The sequence below is a fragment of the Mustela putorius genome, unplaced genomic scaffold (assembly GCF_011764305.1).
Source record: "Mustela putorius furo isolate JIRA1106 unplaced genomic scaffold, ASM1176430v1.1 tig00000430_pilon_pilon_pilon, whole genome shotgun sequence".
Lineage (NCBI taxonomy): Eukaryota > Metazoa > Chordata > Mammalia > Carnivora > Mustelidae > Mustela > Mustela putorius.
Window position 1 is genome coordinate 8,765,920 of NW_025421377.1, and position 21,041 is coordinate 8,786,960.

The 21,041-nt window shown below is 41.8% G+C and overlaps 1 protein-coding gene across 2 annotated transcripts in view; it reads left to right on the forward strand.

Moving 5' to 3' along the window:
• The first annotated feature begins 3,717 nt into the window (after positions 1-3,717).
• Positions 3,718-21,041, forward strand: part of THEGL (theg spermatid protein like) — a 51,381-nt gene continuing 34,057 nt past the window's right edge. Inside the window, exons 1-2 of one of the 2 annotated variants that reach the window (XM_004775483.3) lie at positions 3,718-4,327; positions 17,777-17,807. In XM_004775483.3, the coding sequence (XP_004775540.1) occupies positions 3,835-4,327; positions 17,777-17,807 (524 nt within the window). In that variant the 5' untranslated portion in view covers positions 3,718-3,834. The remainder of the gene's footprint in view (positions 4,328-17,776; positions 17,808-21,041) is intronic. The other variant, XM_004775481.3, reaches the window with a different exon arrangement.

A 21,041-nucleotide genomic window follows, 5' to 3' on the forward strand; every position in this document is an offset into this window, starting at 1 on the left:
ATGCCAAAAGCTTTTTGGATAGGGAATGAGAACTCTGTTCAGTCTTGTTTTTGTCACACTCTGATTATAGCTTCTGCATTTTGGTAATAACTGTTGAGGCCGGACTTTTTTCCCTCAGTGAAGAGCTATTGAATGGCAACATGATGGTGGCTGCTTGATGCTAAGGATGATTAAAGCAGGGACTTGAGGGGCGCCTGGGTGCCTCAGACGTTAAGTATCTGCCTTCTGCTCAGGTCATGATCCCAGGGTCCTGGGATCAAGCCCCACATTGGGCTCCTGGCTCAGCGGGAAGCCTGCTTCTCCTCTCCCACCCCCCCCCTCTTGTGTTCTTGCTCTCGCTGTTTCTCTCTCTGTCAAATAAATAAATAAAATCTTAAAACAACAGCCTGAGATGCTCTCTGGCTAGCAAGGGAAGTATATGACAAAGGTGTTCCTATTGAAATGACACTCAGCCAAGACAGGTTGTCAAAGAGGCTGCTTGGCTGCCGGTTTTCCAATAGGCCTCATCAGTGGCATTTATTACCTTAAAATAATAACCATTGCCAGCTTCCCAGGCTCAGAAACTTTAAGTGTAGTTAGCACACTAAGAATGAATCTGTCTTTTCACTTATTGATTTAGTCAACATTTATTGACCACCAACTATATGCCAGAACTCTTACAGTTAAAATGATGGAAATTCAACTTAGATTTGTGTGTGCCCAAAAAAGGCATTTTGGGGGGCACTCATTATACTGGGAAATCTAAGGGATGGGCAGATTCAGGAGTTTGGAGATAATAAGGCTGTCTCTCCACCTCCTGCTCCTGCTAACTTCTCTTTGGCTTCATTCTCAGATTCCCTCTGCAAGGAACTGCTCTCAACACTAGGCCTACAACATCCATATAGCTCATGATCCCAGAGTAAAATGGATCCTCTCTTTTAAAACAGCCATCCAAAATAAATAAATAAATAAATAAATAAATAAAATAAAACAGCCATCCAGCAAATCTCATGGTGGGGAGATTGGTTCTGCTGAACTCATATTGATTTCTGAACCAATCCCTGTTGCCAAATTACCCAGACCTGGTGGTGGTGGGAGTGGGGGTGGGGGACAGGATTAACCCCCTCAACCGTGTGGAATGAGTTCCCTACAGAAAGAATGGGTTCTACTTTTAGAAGGAGGAGGAAGGGATTCTAGGCAGGAAAACAACAGAGAGAATGAGAGCTGTTTACAGCTGTCCACTCTACTTAGCACTGGGCATGCACCAACTACCAGGACAGAGACTGTCCCTGTCATCAAGGAACTTATATTCTAGCTATGGAGGCACACACAAAAACAAAAAAGCAGACGAAGTAATTATAAATTGTGTTGAGGCAAGGATCTGAGATAGAAAGTAATGGCAGGAACATTTTTAAAATTACTGGGGGTTGGAAAGACTTGAGTGGGTGATATTTAAGCCAAGCCCTAAAGGATAGAAAAGAGCCAGTATGTGAAAAAAGGGAGGAGTGGGCTCCAGGCAGTGGGGACAGGTATAGTAAGATGCTGAAATGGGAAAGAGTTTGATATGTTAGAGAAGACTGAGGAGGCTGGAATGTAGACAGCAGGGCTGGGGCAAGCCCACAGTAGACTGGAGAGAGAAGCAAGGACCAAGATCCTCGGGCATCTTGTGGTGCAAAGCTTGAGATTTATTCTAAATAGTTTGGAGGGTCATGATTGTCATTCCACCAGTTTGAGGGCACTTCAGAATCCAGAGACTTGATTGTGGTCTGGACTGGCATTGCTGAAAGGAGATGGAAAGAAAAGAATGGATTAAAAACACATTTGAAGGATGAACTTGAGTTGCCAGTGTACCGGAGATAGGGAGAGGGGTGAGGGAAAGAGAGAATCCAGATTGCTTCCTAAATTTCTCCTGGGAAAGATGTAAGTCAGTTTCATGAGATTGGTATATGAAATCAGAATGCAAATAGGTAACTGTGATGTGGACCAGAATTAATTCTGTGTGATCCTAATCTCTCCCGGTAATTGAAATCCCTGCGAAGCTGGGTCCGGTCAGAAAGGTGCCTGGTGAGCATGGATCTGTTGATGTATAATGGTGGCATCAGGTCACAGATCCATCTTGAGAGGGCCTGAAGAACTGGCCATATGTAACATTTGCAATCTGTTGGCTTTGTGCTCTCTCCTCTCTGCAATTTTTGAATAGACATAACCACTAGGATATGATACTTGAAGGCATTCCATTTAGTGGTGGACTAGTACAGACTTAGGAGTGACTCTTTAAGGTGAGTTTAGAGAACTCTGACCTCATTGTTCACATGTTGAGTTAAAACACGCTGAAAGCTTTATTTCTCATTTCTCCAAGTATTTGGGATATAATTCTTGAATTTCCATACAGTATTGCACATGTCTATATCACATCTGAGGGAGCAGATTTCCTGATTCAAATATGTCACTATCTTCTCATTCTCCTTAGATGACATCCACAACCCAAATATTTCTAGCTTTTTGCATCTGTGAGACAGAGTATGTCCAAGGAATACCCATAGTGTGCAAAAAGTGTAGTTGGGTTCATCATATACTTGGACAGATTACTTATTCTTGAATACTTCTAGTGTCTTCTACCAAAATCAAAAACCCCACATCAGGGAAACCCTACCACTTCTTTTCTCCTCTAGTATATCATCATGGACATGAAAATTAGCTGAAAGCACTCCTCCAGATTGGAAGAGGGCCAGATGACTTACCTTTCAAAATCTCTTAGTATAATAATGATTTAAAGAGGAGGGGCAATTTGCCAGGTACAGGGCTATAAAAATTCTGGTATATTGTATTTAAATACAATTGTACAATCTTGTACATTTGTCTGTATGTATGTACGTATGTATGTATTCTCACCATAGCACATACCACAATCTTATACTTAAATACAACGATAATTACAGGGTTTATGAAAAACAATGATTTATAGTGCACTTTAGTAGACAGGTTCCCAGTAACGAAACACAAGTTGTGGATGAACGTCTTATTCTTGTAATCCGTATTTCTCTGTGACTGTGTGTAGAACTTCATGAGAAGAAAAGAAAACTTTAAAAATCTGAATTGAGGGGCGCCTGGGTGGCTCAGTGGGTGGAAGCCTCTGCCTTCACCTCAGGTCATGATCTCAGCGTCCTGGGATTGAGCCCCACATCCGGCTCTCTGATCAGTGGGGAGTCGGCCTCCTCCTCTCTCTGCCTGCCTCTCTGCCTCCTTGTGATCTCTGTCAGATAAAATCTTAAAAAAAAAAAAAAAATCTGAATTTGAGATTTTTCCTGAATATTAAGTTTGGACCAGATGATATGTTGGTGTCGCCCATCTCTCACACCCACATTATGACTGTTGTGCATTTATTAGAAACTGATGGCAGTCAATCTTAGTGATCCAGGGCCTTAGAATATTACTCCTGTCAGCACGGCCTTAGAATATTACTCCTGTCAGCACGGTTAAGAAACAAAGGCCTCTGGAGAACCGGTGCCACAGAACCTCTGAACCCAACAGGGACCTGCGGTGCCATAACTAGACCGGAAGCTGCTATGTTGTCCCCAAGGCCTGGGTAACGGGAAGCACTCCAGAGTCCTTGCCCTTAACCCAGGGAACGGCTGGGTCAGGAGCCTGCCTGGTCCTTGGCTCCGACGGGCGCCTAGAGCGGGACGCGTCCCCTTGGCAACCGGAGAAAGTGCGAGGAGGGCCCCTTACCGAGTCGCTGGGGTGGGGCGGGGGTGGGGCGGGGCGGGGCTCCTCCCGGCCCGCGGAAGACACAGAGCGCGCCTGCGCCGCCCCTCGACGATCAGCGCGGTGCGCAGCTGGAGCTCCTAAGCCCTGATGGAGAACGAGGAGTTTTTAGACTCCTCTGCCTTTCCGGATGGGCGTGGCGCGAGAAAAATATCCGCTCCCTCCGAAGCCCTTCGGAAGCCCTTAGTACTGAGGCTCCTGGAGGCGCACAAGCATGAGGGGCCTGAGGAGCCGGAGGAGTCTGAGGAACCTGAGGAGCCTGAAGAGGCCAGCAAGCAGAGCCCCCCAGACCAATGGGACGAGTTTGATGAGCCCGAGGAGACATCTGAACCCCACGCGCCCTATGAGCTCCACGAGCCCTATGAGCCCCACGAACCCTATGAGTTCCACGGAGCCTACGAGCCTCAAGCACCCCGCAAGCCCCGTAAGCTCCATGAGCCCCATAAACCCCAGGAGTCCCATGCTCCCCGAGAGCTCCACAGGCCCTACGAAGTCCAGTTGCTTCCCAGAGCTGCCGCCATGGTGATCTCCCCTTCTCTGGTGACCAGGTTCCCGCCGAAGGTTCCGCCATCTTCCCTGAGCGGTAGGTGTGGGGGCCCCTCCCGAGGCACCCCGCCATCCCGCCCTGTCGGGAACCGGAGTCCGAATGTGAATGCTTGCGTGCAAGAGCTCATTTGAAGAAAGATGATTTTGGGGTCATTTACCTGCTGCTTTGCAGTCATCTATCTTTGGACCTTATGTGTGTCTGATGGGTAACTGAGGACTTTGGTAAATGAGAGAAACAGAATTTCTTCACTCTCTTCTCTTTCCCCCTGATGACCTCTTAGCTGTCCTTGATTATTCACTGTAACTTCTTTTTGAAGCTCTTCTTGATTCTTCCGTATAGTTAGTCATTGCATTTACTCTGGGTTGCCACTTTGAACATTATCTCTGTTACAGCACTTACGATGCTCTTTCTCCCCAGTTAAAGGGAGGCATCCTTGAAGGGAGGATATTACATTGTTAAAGTTGTAGGAACAAAATACTCATTGAGCAGGAATTCAAAGTGTACTTGCTAAATGTTTATGGTCCTCAACAAGTTCACAAGATACCTTAGGGGGCTAGTGAGTCTTGGGTATAAATATCCCTTGCTCTAACCACATTGGTTCACTTAGGACTTTTCATTGATGATCCCACCCTAAACAATTCTTTGTCCACATTGGGCTTCCAGTACCTCAGCTGACCACTTTTAATCTCATGTTTTCCTTGGCTCCTCTTTATCAGCCTCCATTTTGTGGTTTGACTGTTGACTCTGGCTACCCACCATATTTCTCCAAGCAAAACCCCAACCCTGGTTAAACCTAACCATCCACCTTCTGCCTACACCTGAGCAGCTGACTCTTACGCAACAAAATCCCACAATGATACCTTTTCTTTTACTTCGATTTCTTGACCACACATCTTAGTGGTTGCTTGGTACTTCCTAGCTAGCCCACTTTATTCATCTGGTAAATTCTCCTAATCTCTGAGAAGATAACTGTCCTCTTTACTCTCCTCCAAATGTTACACTTTCAACCCCCCAAAACAGCTAAAGACTGTCTCCTATTTTATTGAGGAAATAGAAACAGTCATGAGCTCTCATCTTTTCTTTTTTAAAAAAATTATTTATTTATATGACACAGAGAGAGGACAAGCAGGGGGAACAGCAGAGGGAGAGGGAGTAGCAGGCACCCTACTGAGTGGGGAAACACATGCAGGGCTCGATCCCAGGACCCTGGGACCATGCCTGAGCTGAAGATAGACCCTTAACCAACTGAGCCACCCAGGCACCCCGAGCTCTCTTATTTTCTTACCCACTAATCTATTTCTTTACCCAAATCTACATCTATGTATTCTTTACCCAAATCTACATCTATGTATTCTTTTTACATATTTCAAAGAACAATTGTGCCTTTTTCTGTGAAAAGCAAAGTTCTCCACTCTGCTTTGGATTTTGCTTTTTGTCTCCTGAAGCATGATGATGTTCTTGCCATCATCCCCCTTCTCTCCTACAGATTTAATTTCTCCATTTCGAATGCATCAGTCCCATGAATGCTTACTTATACTCTATAAACATATTCTCAAGAACCTTTCATCTTGAAAAAACCCTTGATCCCATGTCTTCTTCAGACCCCTCCTCCTCCTACCATAGCCATCATTTTTCTGTTCTTTCATCACAGAACTTGTCCAAAAAGTTGTCTATACTCACTTCCATTTTCCCACTCCTTATTCTCTCCTCAACCCACCTAGTTAGCTTTCTTTTTTCCCTCCACTCCACTGAAAATGCTCTGATTTACTGCCTTTTTCTCCACCACCAACCCTGTTACCATGCATGGAGATTTCAGTATCCATATGGATGATTCACTTGGCTTCTCAGTTCTTTGACCTCCTCACTTTGAATGATGGTGTCCTTCACCCCATCTTGGGCATCCACTTCTCTAGCCTTTGTAATGTCAATTGCTATGCTATTTCCAAAATTTCTATTTCAAGGGCTCTAATCTCTAACTCTGCCCTATCTTTCCAACTCACTCACTCCTCCTTGTACCCCTTCTGTCAATTCTGCAGGTTCAGGAGGACCTTTAACCTACTGATGCTATTAAACTTCAATTATGTATCACCACCTTTTGTCTACCGTCTCCCTTTACTCACTTGATAGTCCATGGTTTTATTCATTTATTTGACAGACACAGTGAGAGAGGGAACACAAGCAGGGGGAGTGAGAGAGGAAGCGGACTTCCCACAGAGCAGGGAGCCCAATGCAGGGCTTAATGTGTGGGGGTTAATCCCAGGAGTGGGGGTGGGGGATCAGGACCGGAAGGCAGACCTTTAACAACTGAGCCACCCAGGCGTCCTGCTGACTGATTTTAAATTAATGACTTTGAAATTCAAGTGGGCTCTCAATGCTGCTTGGCAAACATACTACGTTTCTTCTGTCAACTCATTTTCCAACATAGAATCTATCAAATTACAAGCATCTGTACCTATATAGTCTGCCTTTTCTCCTGTTAATGGTGGATGAACTGTCTTTATTGCTATGCCATTCTCTCAACCTGTGTGTTGGATCCCATCCTATCTAACTTTAAGCTCTTTGCTCCTAAAATGAGCATCATTTTATTTTTTCTGCTGGGTCATTCAGCACATGAACATGCAGCAGTAATTCCCATCTTAAAACCAAACACCCTCCCTTAATCCCATGTGCCCCTTCATGTACCACTCCTGTTCTTCTGCTACTCCTTAGAGGAAATCCCTCAAAAACAGTTGTAATTATCTCCATATCCTCACTTCTCATTCTCTTGAGAACCACTTTAACATTCATCTCCTCTAACTTGACTGAAGTTGCTCTTGTTGAGGTCATAATGACCTCTGCCTTGCCAAAATCAATGGTTAATTCTTCATCCTCATCTTACTCATTTGACACATTCACTCCCTCTTTCTTGGAAGTCCTTCTTTACATGCCTTCATTGTCTTCCTACCTCATCAATTTTATCTGATTCAGTTTTCTTTGAGTCAGGAACTCCTCTTCCCAGCCTCTAGGTTGAAGTGAGAGATGGCTCGTTTTCTTAGATTCTTTAGAACTTTCCTTGTTCCCTAGGCAACGTCCTCACTTCCATGGTTTTAATTGTATGCTGGTAACTTCTCAAAATTTTCCCTTGAGTTCCAGAGTTTTCTAACCAGTTATCTATTTAATATCCCTACTTGAGTACTTGGTAGGCATGTAAAATTGAATGTGTCCTTAATTTTGAGCTATATCGTGACTGAACACTTATCAACATCTAAAACCTCATCATCTTTCTTTTTTTAAAAGATTTTATTTATTTGACAGAGAGATCACAAATAGGCAGAGAGAGAGAGAGGGGAAGCAGATTTGCTGCTGAGCGGAGAGCCCGATGCAGGGCTCAGTCCCAGGACCCTGAGATCATGACCTGGGCCGAAGGCAGAGGCTTAACCCACTGGGCCCTCCAGGCGCCCCTAAAGCTTCGTCATCTTTATAAGCCACTATCATCTCTTGCTTGATCCACTACAGTAGCTTTCAGCTTGCTCTTGCTTCTACTCTTGCCCCATTCCCCTGCCCCACTCCAGTTTATTGTTCAAACGGTGGTCACGGGTCTTAGGACATAAATTAATTATATGCAACTCTCCTGCTCTCATCTGTCGAGAGTGGGTTCTCATCTCACATGGTTGGTAATCTAAAGTCCTCAGCAACCCTGCAGTGCCCCACATGATCTGGCCCCCACCTGCCTCCCCATTCAAAAGTCCCACCATCTCTACTCTCCAACCATGTGGGCCTCCTTGCTCCCACCTCGCAGTCATTTCATTTGACTTTTCTTCTGGCAGGACACCCATCCCTCAAGTATTTGTCTCCTTACGAAGATATACCAGATCACTCTGTCAAAAAGAACACTCTCTAGCCTGCTCCTTTTCTTTAAAGTACTTATTGACTGTACAATATTATGTGTCTGTTTGTTTACTGTTTAGCTCACAGAGGGCAAAAAACCTTTTCCACTGTTTCATCCTCAATGCCTCAAGCAGTGCCTGGAACAAGTTAGGACTTAACAATTATTGTTAAATGAACGATTTCTTCATTCAGTCTCTTTGTCATCAAGTGCAATGGTTCCTTCTCTATCCTTAGGGTTGTTAAGAAAATTAATTGAGTTAATACATGTGAAGCATTTAGAGGCCGATTGTGGTACTGGTAGGTGCTTAGTAGATGTTAGCCATTATTAGTAGTGGTGTTAGTATTTTTATCTTATTTAACCTCTGGGCAGCATTTAATACAATTGACCACACCCTTCTTGACACATATACCTCTTAATCTTGACCTCTGTGACACAACAGTCCCTCAGTTTATCACCTATGTGACTGTTTGCTTTTTGGGCTCATTTGCTGAGCCCTCCCTATTTTCCTGAGCTCTAAGGAGCGCCATTCTGACCCCTTTCCTTTTTTTTTTTTTTTCACTTTTCCCTCCCTGGCTGTCATATGTACACTTAACGGCTTTAAATAGCATGTCTATACTGCTGCCTCCTGAATTTACACATTCCAGCTCTACTCTCTTTCCTGAGTCCCACATTCATGTATTCAAACTGCCTACTGGACATCTCCATGGATATATCATAGGCATCACAAAAATAATATACTTTGAGATAGAAGTCTTGATTTTTCTCCCAGTCTTGTTCCTCCCTCACTCCTCCAACTGAATGCTTCCAGAAAATGGCAAATAGATTTCAGGGGAAATGCACAGAATCAGAGAGACTACTTGAGAAGCTCATCTAGAAATCCAGATGAGAAATGGCTATAATTGGGGTGAGGGTGTACCAATGGAAATGAATGAATTCAAGAAGTAGAAAAAGTAACAACTTGCATTGGAAGCATTTGATTTGAAGGTGAAGGAAGGGGAGTTAGGGAGCAATAGTGGATTTGGGGGGGCTTGGTCAAACTGGATGCTATTTTAAAAAGTAAGGATGCCACCCTTACTATATAATCCTGCCTGTGGCTTCCCATTGCTCTTAGGATAAACCAGACCTTTGCAGGAGTATCTAGAATTCCGTGGGCCCTCTGACCTCACTCCCTTCCATTCCTGCCTGCTTATTCTGCCCCAGTCATACTGGCTTCTTTTCTGTTCTATAAAAGGCCAATTCCATATTTGTCCCTGCTTCAGAATCTGTATTTGTGGTTTCCTCTCCCTAGATGGTTATTATTTTTCCAGAATTGTCTCATGATTATTTCCTATTCAGGTCCCAGTCCACATTTTAATTTTCTTTCTTCTTTTTAAATTATTTATTTATTTATCTATCTGTCTCTCTGTCTTCCAAGTTTTTATTTAAACTCCAGTTAGTTATGGGGTGCCTGGCTGGCTCAGTTGGTGGAGTGTGTGACTCTTGATCTCTGGGTTGTGGATTTGAGCCCCACGTTGGGTGTAGTGATTACTTAAAAAAAATTTTTAAGGGCGTCTGGGTGACTCAGTTGGTTGGGCGACTGCCTTCGGCTCAGGTCATGATCCTGGAGTCCCCGGATTGAGTCCTACATTGGGCTCCCTGCTCAGCAGGGAGTCTGCTTCTCCCACTGACCTCTCTCCTCTCATGTTCTCTCTCTCTCTCAAATAAATAAATATATTTTTAAAAGATTTTATTTATTTGACAGATCACAAGTAGGCAGAGAGAGGGGGAAGCAGGCTCCCTGCTGAGCAGAGAGCCTGATGTGGGGCTCAATCCCAGGACCCTGGGATCATGACCTGAGCTGAAGGCAGAGGATTTAACCCACTGAGCCACCCAGGTGCCTCAATAAATAAAATCTTAAAAAAGTTTTTTTGTAAATCTTTAAAAAAAATAAATTCCAGTTAGTTAACAAAACAAACAGTGTAATATTAGTATCAGGTGTAGAATTTAGTGACTCAGCACTTCCATACAATACCGGGAGCTCTTCACCAGTGCACTCATTAATCCCCATCACCTATTTCACCCATCCCCCACCCATCTCCCCTCTGGTAACCAGCAGTTTGTTCTCTAGAGTTAAGAGTCTGTTTTATGGTTTTCTTCTCTCTCCCCACCCCATGTTCATTTGTTTTGTTTCTCAAATTCCAAATATGAGTGAAATCATATGTTACTGGTCTTTCTCTGCCAGTCCACATTTTAAAAAGGTGGGAAAGCCTAGTCTTAGAGGGCCTTCCCTGTTCATGATGTCTGTAGAAACCCTCTCAGAAGTAGCTTCATGATGAGACTCTCAAAAGTTTTCAGACTCTGCTTTAGAAAACACTGTTTTTTTTTTTTTTTAAAGATTTTATTTATTTATTTGACAGAGAGACACAGCGAGAGAGGGAACACAAGCAGGGTGAGTGGGAGAGGAAGAAGCAGGCTCCCTGCTGAGCAGGGAGCAGGATGTGGGGCTCAATCCCAGGACGCTGGGATCATGACCTGGGCCGAAGGCAGACGCTTCACGACTGAGCCACCCAGGTGCCCCTAGAAAATACTACTTTAAAATTTCCTATCTTACCCATTTGTTTTTTAGATTTTAGATTTTCCTTGTTAAAAATCCCATCTTTACTGGGTGCCTGTGTGGCTCAGTTGGTTAAAAATCCTATCTTTACATTAATTCCCTCAGTAAAGCTTAATAAGTATCCAGCATATTTATACAATATTTATATAAAATCATGTAAATATTAGGAAATGTTTAGTCAGCATGTCACCTTGCTTCTGCTCAATAAAATTCCTTCCTCCAACAAACATTTGTTGCACATCTGCTAAGGCACTCTTTGTGCCCTGTGGGGCTGTAAAGATGACTGACACATGGCAGTTTGGTTGTGAATTTATTTTTAAAATGTGTATTATAGAATAGGGCCCATCATCTAACACCTGACTAGTGTATCATCACCTAATCTTCAGTGTCCCTCTTGAAATTTATAGGGTACTTACTATTATCAGGGTGCAGACACTGAGCCTTAGATGAGTAAGACAAGGATCCCATCCTTGAAGGACTGTCAGTGTGGTTGGGGAGGCTAAACACATCTGTAACAGTGACACATCCACATAGCATACAAAGTAAAGGAGATTGGAGTATCCCACAGCACAATCACTTAATTTCCTGAGTTGAATGGCAATACTAACCTCTACTTTTAATGGAGAAGAAAGACTTGGAAAAAAATAGGACCAAAGTATTCATTTAAGGTACTTACCTAAAATAGGCTGAAATAGAGATTAAATATTTACTCTCAAAGTATACAGAACTAAGGGTACTTCATTTGTGTTTTATTTATTTATTTATTTATTTATTTAGGCTCCATGCCCAGTCTGGAGCCCAGTGTGGGGCTTGAACTCACAACTCTTAGATGAAGACCTGAACTTTGATCAAGAGTCAGATGTACTTAGTTGACTGAGCCACCCAGGCTCCCTTTAATTTGGATTTATAAGGGATTAGGGAAGTGATTTAAAAGAAAGAATCTCAGGCAAGTGTGGGAGTATGGAGGGAAATCATATTGAGTAAACTTTTAATTTAAAACTCTTTTGAAATTTGTAAGACATTTACATGATGAAAAAAACAAAACAATCTCAAAAGACTACAAGGAGGGGGTGCCTGGGTGACTCAGTCCCTGAAGCAGCTGCCTTTGGCTCAGATCACGATCCCAGGGTTCTGGGATCAAGCCCTGCATCGGTCTCCCTGCTTGATGGGAAGCCTGCTTCTCCCTCACCCACTCCCCCTGCTTGTGTTCCCTCTCTCGCTGTGTCTCTTTCTGTCAAATAAATAAATAAAATCTAAAAAAAAAAAGGACTACAAGGAAATTCTGCTTTCCTACTCTGTCCTTCTGTCCCCTTTTACAAGTAGCCACTTTCATTCATTTCTATGCATCTTTATATAAATACAAGAAAATACTGTACAAGCTTATGTGTGTGTTCCTCCTTTCTTATCAAAGAGTAGCACAGGCTATCCTCTTCTTCACTTGACAGTATAACTTCCCAAATAACTACATAGGGAGTTTCCTCATTTTTAAAAAAAAATCCAGTGCTTCATATTTTATGGCACAGTTGTGCCACTACGAGTTTAACACCTCATTTGTTCCAGGATGTTGCTGTTATTACAAGCAATGTTGTAATAGATAAACGTGTACATGATGTAATTTAGTACACATCATACAGGTGTGCCTTTAGAATAAATTTCCAGAAGTGGGTTACTGGAGGGTAAACACACCTGGAACTTTTTTTTTTTAAAGATTTTATTTATTCATTTGAGAGAGAGAGAGAGAGAGAGCATGAACAGGGGAGAGAGGCAGAGGCAGAGGGGCAGGCTCCCCGCTGAGCAGGAGGCCCAATGCGGGGCTCAATCCCAGGGCCCTGGGATCATCACCCGAGCTGAATGCAGACCGTTAACCATCTGAGCCACCCAGATGCCCCACACTAGGAACTTGATTTAACAAAATGGCCTTCCATGGGAGTCGATGCATTTTGTATGTCCAATGAAAGTGGCAATGAAAGTGTCTGTTCTCTTATAGACTCACCGTTGTAGTGTGTGGTTAAACTTCTGACTTTTAAAAAATTTAATTGATAAAAAGCTAGTGTATCAATTAAGTTTTAATTTACATTTATCTTACTATGTGGATAACATTAAGCATCCTTTTTGATACATGTTTTTTCATGTCCTTTGCCTAATTCCCTTTTGACTTGCTAGGTATTTTTCTTCCTTACAAGGAGATTAGCTGTTTGTCTAGGATATGTATGACCTTTTTTTGTTTTTTGTTTTTTGTTTTTCTGTTTGTTTGTTGGTCTCCTTGTTTTCACTTGCTTTTATTTCATTTTATTCTTCTACAAAAATGTTTTTATGGTAAAATTTGTCAATCATTTCTTTTATGGCTTCTGTTTGGAATCGTAATTAGAAAGGCCTTCTTCCCCTTCTAGGTTATGAAGGAATTTCCCATGTGTTTTCTTTTATAATCTTTTTTTCCTAAAAACATTTAAATCTTTGATCTGTTCAGAATTTATCCTGCTGTTTGGCGTGATTTATACATCCAGCTTTCTTAGCAACTACCCAGGTTGCCAGTGTTGTCTTCACATAGATGAAATCGAGTAAAAAAGAACATGAAAAATAGATTTGAAATATGAGAAAAGGGTCACAAAAGTGTACATATGAGAAGAGGCCCAGCTTCATAGTTAGCTGGAGAATGTAATAGTTTGAGCTCTAGTTTGCGCAGAAGTCCCTGGTTTCTGTTGCTCTTGTCGTTTCACCAGATGGAAGGACTTGGCCTTTTTCTGCCTCTGCCTTCTCAACCTCAGTCTCCTATCTCTTGCCTGTGACCTTGAGCTAAGACAGTAGGGAGAGCACAGTGCCAGGGAGCGGTGCCTAGGAGAATAAACAGTAGTGATAGATCACATGGCTTATTACATCATATTGAAGAATATCCCACTGTCTGTTTACGTTGTCATACCCAGTGTGGAAGTGGACTGCTTCACGGCCAGTCTCTAGAACAATAATGCATATAGAGCAAGCACAGATTTTACTTCATAAAGCCTTGAAAACTAACTAAAGTAGATCTTACTGAAGTATCTTACAGGCAAGTAACTGTACCATCGATCATAAAGTGAAACCTACTAAAAATGTTGAGACACCACTTTTCCCAAGTCCCAATCTTCATGACAGCTTATCTCCAAAAATACCTCTTCTATTTCTCTCAAGTTCCTGCTTGCCTCTCTCTCCCCTCTTCTGAGAGAGGCTTCCTGCCATTTCTTTGTAGGTCAGTGGTACCCCATTCAGTACAACCCAGGGCTCGAGGCTGAACATCTCAAACATGGGCTCTTTAGGAGGCAGAGTGGAGGACCAAGTGGAGAACAGTTATACTTAGACATTTCATCCTTCTGTATCACAAAATGCTTTATTCTGCTTGCAATGGAACTCACAGCGGACAGTGCTTCATCATTGCCATCAGGGAAGAGCGGGTTTCATGAGGTTCTCTCCCAGCAGATGGCAGCCTTTTCCATCAAATGGCTTGGGTCATGGCATTTTTTAGCTGTAGGTGGCAATGTGAGTGGTGTAGTTTGTGTGATACAGAATAAAATACCAACATTTAAAGGGCCTACTGCAGCCATAATGTTTTGATTATCTCTTAGAGGAGGCTGGTATTCATCATTTTGCTCAAAATCCTTCAGGGACTTCCTTCTGGTAGCATTTAAATAAAAGCCTGACTCCTGCAAGGCTCACCGGGCTCTGGCCCAACCACAAATCCTGCTGCCCTCGCTTGCTCCCTTCCCTCCAGCCACCCTGACCAGCTATCTTCCTGTGTTTTTTGCTTGATTCCACCTCAGGACCTTTATACTTGCCATCTCCTCAGTCTGAAATGCTTTTCCTCTGTCTGATTAGAGGCAGGATTTGGTTTCAGCCTGTTTGATTCCAAAGTCAGTAGTCTTACCCATTAAACAATATTGTGGCAGAGCCTAAAATTGTCTGCTTTGAAAAATACCAGTGCCTGTGTTCCATCTCCAAAGATGGTGGCCTAGGGTGTGACCTGGGCTCCACAATTTTTTAAAAATCCCAGAGTGGTTCTAATCTGCAGACAAATTTGGAAACCGTTGTAACAATGTTTTGCTTGGGACATTAGCCACCTGAGAACTATTCTGTCCCACCAATTGGTAAAATAACATCAAAAGTATTTCTAAAATAAAGAGTGCAAGGGGTGCCTGGGTGGCACAGTCTGTTCAGTGTCCGACTCTTGATTTTGGCTCAGGTCATGATCTCAGGGTCATGAGATTGAGCCCTTCATCAGGCTCTGCACTGGGTGTGAGCCTCTTGAGATTCTCTCTCTCCCTCTCTGAGCTCTGCTCCTCTCTTCCTCTGTTTAAAAAAAATAAAAAAGTGGGGCGCCTCGGTGGCTCAGTGGTTAAAGCCTCTGCCTTCGGCTCAGGTCATGATCTCAGGGTCCTGGGATCGAGTCCCGCATTGGGCTCTCTGCTCAGGAGGGAGCCTGCCTCCTCCTCCTGTCTCTCTCTGCCTGCCTCTCTGCCTACTTGTGATCTCTGTCTGTCAAATTTAAAAAAAAAAAAAAAAAGGTGCAATCTCTGCCTATGGGAGAAATGTTAGTCATTCATATTATCAGTATTTGTAGAAGTGTTTTTAGGATTGATTCAGTGTTATAGTGACTCTCTGACCTGTGTATAGAAGCTGGGAACCAAGCTTGGTGAAACACTAAAAATCCACGGAACAAGTGTTGCATCTGTGATGGGTGACATTATGACTGGACACTAGGGGAGTATTTGTAGACCATTCTCCCCTTTTCCTTAGGTCTGAGTCAGCTGAGCCTTAAAAGGTAGAGTAATAGATGGGGCGCCTGGGTGGCTCAGTCAGTTGGGCATCTGACTCTTGATTCCAGTCCAGGTGCTGGTCTTAGGGTCTTTAGACAGGGCTCTGCATCATGCTCCATGCTCAGTGGGGAGTCTGCTTCTCTCTGTCTGTCTCCCTCTTTCTTGGCCCTCCGCCCACTTGTCTGTGCTCCCCTCTCTAAAATAAATAGATAGATCTTTTTTAAAAAGTAGAGTAATAGAAAACATCCCAATTCAAAAATTCCATCTTTTTAAAGTTTGTAACCTATCTACTACTATGCTGTAAACTCCTTGAGAGGTGAACTTATCTTACTCACTTTTGTTCTCTCAACACTGGCATCATGCTGCGCATAGTAGAAAGAAACCCAGTCACTACTGGGTTGCTGTGTTTCCTGCAGTGCTCCCACATTGACACTCTGAAGTTGTCACTAATGATTCGGATCACCACTCATCTACGATATGCAGGGTACTTCACATATATGTCACTAATCTTTATACAGATATACCCGTTACCTTCCTATCTACAAAGGGAAACTGGGTCTCAGGGAAGTTAAGCAGTTTGCCAAAGTTTGTATGGCTCAGTACCAGAACTGGGGCTTGAGCTGTGCCTGTCTGATGCCAGAGCACACCCACTTTCCTTTACCTAAAATACTTCAGAGGGTAGGCAGTGGTACTTCAGAACTCTCAGATGTGATTAAAAATTCCCCCCACCAAAAAAACTGGAACGAGCTGTCCTTATGAGGCCTATTATAATAGGCCTTTACATAACTTGGCCCGTATGATCTATGTTCTCCCACATTTAGCAAAAAACTAAACATGATTTTTTTTTTTTTTAAGTGGGCTCGATGCTGAGCCCCAGTGTGGGCCTGAACTCATGACCTTGAAATCAAGACCAGCCAAGATCAAGAGTCAGACACCTGACCAACTGAGCCAACCAGGGAACATGATTTCTTTTAAAGATTTTTATTTATTTATTTGACAGAGAAAGAGAGAGTATGAGCAAGGGTAGGGGCAGAGGGAGAGGGAGAAGCAGACTTCCTGCTGAGTGGCAAGCCCAATGCAGGGCTGGATCTAGGGACCTGAGATCATGACCTGAGCTGAAGTCAGACATTCAACCAACTGAGTCATCCAGGTGCCCCTGAACCATGATTTTTAATTTTCTTAACCATTTATTCTGTTTTAGACACTTAAGATGTATCCAATTTTCCACTGATACCACAGTGAACATTTTTGTGCATCGATTTTTTGCTTTGCTTGGAATAATTTTTTTAAAGATTTTATTTTATTTGTTTGAGAGAAAGAGAGAGGTACAAGCTGGGGGAGAGGCAGAGGGAGGGAGAGAAGCATGTTCCCTGCTGAGCAGGAAACCCGATGTGGGGCTGGATCCCAGGACCCTGGGATTATAACCTGACCCAAAGGCAGACGTTTAACTGACTGAGCCCCCCAGGTGCCCCTTTAGAGTACATTTCTACAAGTAGAATTACATTAAGGATGTCAGCCTTGCTGACTTATACTTCCAAATCATTTTTCATAAAGTATACTAGTTTAGGTTTCCACAGCAGTACAAAAGAGTACTCATCTCATCTTACCCATCTAGTTTCATTATCCTCTGCAAAACTTTTTTTTTTTTTGCTAATTTTATAGTTTAAAAAAATCTCATTCTTTACTTACATTGTTTTTTTTTTTTTTTACTTACATTGTTTTAATTACAAGCAAGAGTGAACTTTTATTTGTATGTCTTTATATGCGTGTTTATGTCTTCATATATGAATTTAATTTCTGTCCTTCGTCCATTCAAGTTTTGACACATACCTCGGTGTTTTTCTTATTCCTCTATACTTTTATAATCTCAGTTTAAGCCTTTGTCATATGTGCTGCCAGATATTTTCATTTCCTCTTCAGGTTTTACTTTTTGGCACATAAAAGTTTTAAGTTTTAAATATTTTTATTTATATTATTCCTGTATTCTCTTGTCACCTTTAACTCAGATTAAAATCTAGTGATTAAGTAGATATTCTCTTATTTTAGCTCCAGTTCAATTAAAAAAAAAATTAACTCCTTGATTAACCTGTGATTTATTTTGGTACATGGTGTGACATATTTAACTTAGCCATTCCCCTAGGTACTTTTCACAGTCTCTTTTTTATTGATTTGTGATGCTGTCTTTATCATCTCTCTGTTCTTATCAAATCTAATGTTTGCTTTTACTTTTCTTTTTGTAGAACCTGGTGTCTGTGGCATTGCAAGAAAACGGTAAGACTGTAGGGATAGTAGTAGTCTCCCCAACTAGCTAGCTGATGGGGCATACTCCATCTGGGGCATCTGAAGGAAAAGCCTATCTGAGGGGTTCCTGTACTTTTTCTTCGTCATTAGGCCATTTTTTCATGAAAGTTCCTGTGTAAAAAGGAAATGAGAGATAAACTGATTAAGACGTGAGATGGGGAAAGAAGATTGAGATGCAGGAGAGCTCTCCTCAGATTCACTCAGTGTTTTACTGGTTTGCTAAATCCTAGGTGTAGATTGAGATGCAGGAGAGCTCTCCTCAGATTCACTCAGTGTTTTACTGGTTTGCTAAATCCTAGGTGTATGTCACATGCTGGGTCTAAACCTTTAAGGGACTTGGGATGCTGCATTGACAATCTCATGTCACAGATTGTGTGAAGCTCCATGTCATTGTATCTCCATCTCCCCTTGTCTCTATTTCAAGTACAGTAGCTAATGAAATTTTGAGAAAGTGCTCACTATAGAAAAAAGAAAGCGTGTAAGTATAGTACACAAAACAGATGCCTCCTGAAAACTGGTGCTTACTCTTTGTTTGGCTAAGAATGGAGTTAGAAGAAGTAACAGAGTAGAATCATTAAAGAGAAATACCAAAGATTAATATCAATGGCTCATCTAGATGAGAAGTAAATAATAATAATTTCATTTGTATCTGTTCTTTGAAAAAATGGATTAAATCATTCATATTTGTTGTTATTATTTAACATTTACAATTATTATTTAGAGTTTTTGGATCCCCCCCCCCCATCCTTGAGATAGGGAGAGCTCTCTCTCTCTTTCTTTTAAAGATTTATTTATTTGAGATCGAGAGAGTGGAAGCTTGGGCAAGGGTGGGTAATGGTAGAGGGAGCAGCAGACTCCCTGCTGAGCTCAGTGCCCTATTTGAGTCTTGATCTCATGACCTGAGCCAAAACCAAAAATCTGATGATCAGCTTACTGAGCCACCCAGACACCCCTAGAGTTTTGGGGGTTTATTTGCTATGCTTTCTAGTTTGTTTTTCCTCCTCAGCGCTTTCAGGAAGTAAATAGTACCACCTTATCTTTATGTAATACTTTGCAGTTAAAATTTTTTCATTTTTCTCACAAGAATCCTCAGTTCATAGGGCAGATATAACCAGCTAGATTTTACTGAGGGAAAATGAAATTCAGATAAATTATGTCACTTTCTCAAGGTTGTTTGGTGGCTGAATTAGAAGAGCAGGTAGAACTAACATTTACCAAGTATTACCAAGTACCCACTTAAAATACCACACTACTGCAAATAAATGTATTCTGGGTGAGCAAACTCTCCTAACTAGACAATGAAATAGTTTATACCTGATAAGTATTATACTTAAAAAAAAGACTGTGAAGAAAGTGTTTTATTTGGGTGGTTAATTTGGCTTGATTCTATGAGAAAACTATGCTATCTTTATTATTTATTCCTGTCGTCTAAAAAGAATCTTGTTAAAAAAAAAAAAAAGAATCTTGTTAACGGAATATGCTGTGCCTGATTTTTATGGAAGAAAATATTTTCTGAATATAAAAAACATAGTTAAATGTAGGGGCACCTGGGTGGCTCAGTGGGTTAAAGCCTCTGCCTTCAGCTCAGGTCATGATCTCAGGGTCCTGGGATGGAGCCCCACATCGGGCTCTCTGCTCAGCGGGGAGCCTGCTTCCTCCTCTCTCTCTGCCTGCCTCTCTGCCTACTTGTGATCTCTGTCTGTCACATAAATAAATAGAATCTTAAAACAAAACAAAACAAAACAAAAACAAAACAAAAAACCAAATAAACAACATAGTTAGATGTAAAAGAGCATTTGACTGAGAGACTTGTTTGTATTACCCCAAAAGTTTTGACCTGCAATCATTTCCATAACTACTGCTACATAAAGGTATATTATTGTTCTGCACTCAAGGTAAGGATTTCAAAAACTTTCTGAGCTATTGGCAAATTATAGGAGACTAATAACCAATGAAGACATGGGACAGCAATGTAATCCTCATTAAAAAAAAAAAAACAACAAAAAACCCCCGAACTTTCAATAGTGAAAACCCTTCAACCACATTCTTTTGTTTCCGTCCACAACCCTGACTACACATTGTGAGGTAGTGATGGCATGAAAGAAGGGGGAAACTGTGTTAAGATGAAGAGACAGCGTGGATTTGTGCTGACAAAACCCACAAGAAGTGAAAGAAGAGGATAGGTGATAGGCAGACCTCCACTAGGAATTAGCAAATGTTAATGAGATTATTTCCAGTTGAAGTCACAACTCCGTTAACATGTCAATAGGAATAAATGAGGCAACTGTCATTGATCTATAAAACAATACATTTAAAAAAACTTTATTTATCTAGTGAAAAAAGGTAGTGAGAGAAACCTTGGGTTGGAAGTGATGACAGAAGCCAGAAGCTCACTTGTATTCTAAGATTAAGGTACCTAAGATGTTTCGTTTGCAACTCTGGCTTTCTTTTTCCTCCACCTAGCCCTCCTCCCTGGAAAGTTGGCTCATGCCCGGCTGACTTGATGAAGCCCTTCTGCTGCTGAATAAGAATGTAGATTTTTATTTCCCTCCAATTGACAGTATCTTCCTTGTTTCTAGATATTAACAGGAATGACTTGGGGGTTGCATTATATCAGTTACATAGCTGATCACAAATGTTTTACCACCAAAAAATATTTTGTTTTTCTCTACTTAACAACTACAATCTCGTGTTTTGAAAGATTTTGTTGTTGTTGTTTACAAAACAAGCCACATTTATTATTTTTTTAAAAATTAAGGGCGGATGTACATATAATCAGACCCTCCAATAGCATGAAGTAACATGGAGATGATATAGTTCAGAAACAAACTGGGTATTTGGGGTAGCCTCTACAACCTGACTGTGGGTGGTGTAGGATGCCACTTGACCTTTTGAATTATTCTAAAGGTTGTGGACCCCCATTATTATCCTCATAGGTCCCTTAAGGATTTGAGAACTTTGTACTGGGAACTCATGAATTAAGCAGCAGAGTCCTGAGGGACAAAAAGCAAATAGGTTAACTTCAATAGCAAAGGGGGAAAATTAGAGGAGTCCAGAGTATTGGACATTAGGGAAAAAAGAGCATGGAGGTGAGGTACCATTCTTACTAACTTTAAACCTGTCTTTTGTCTAGAAACCTATTCAAGTGATAAAGGTTTAGTGACGGTTCCATGATTTTCCCTTATAAGCACTTAAACTAAGTTT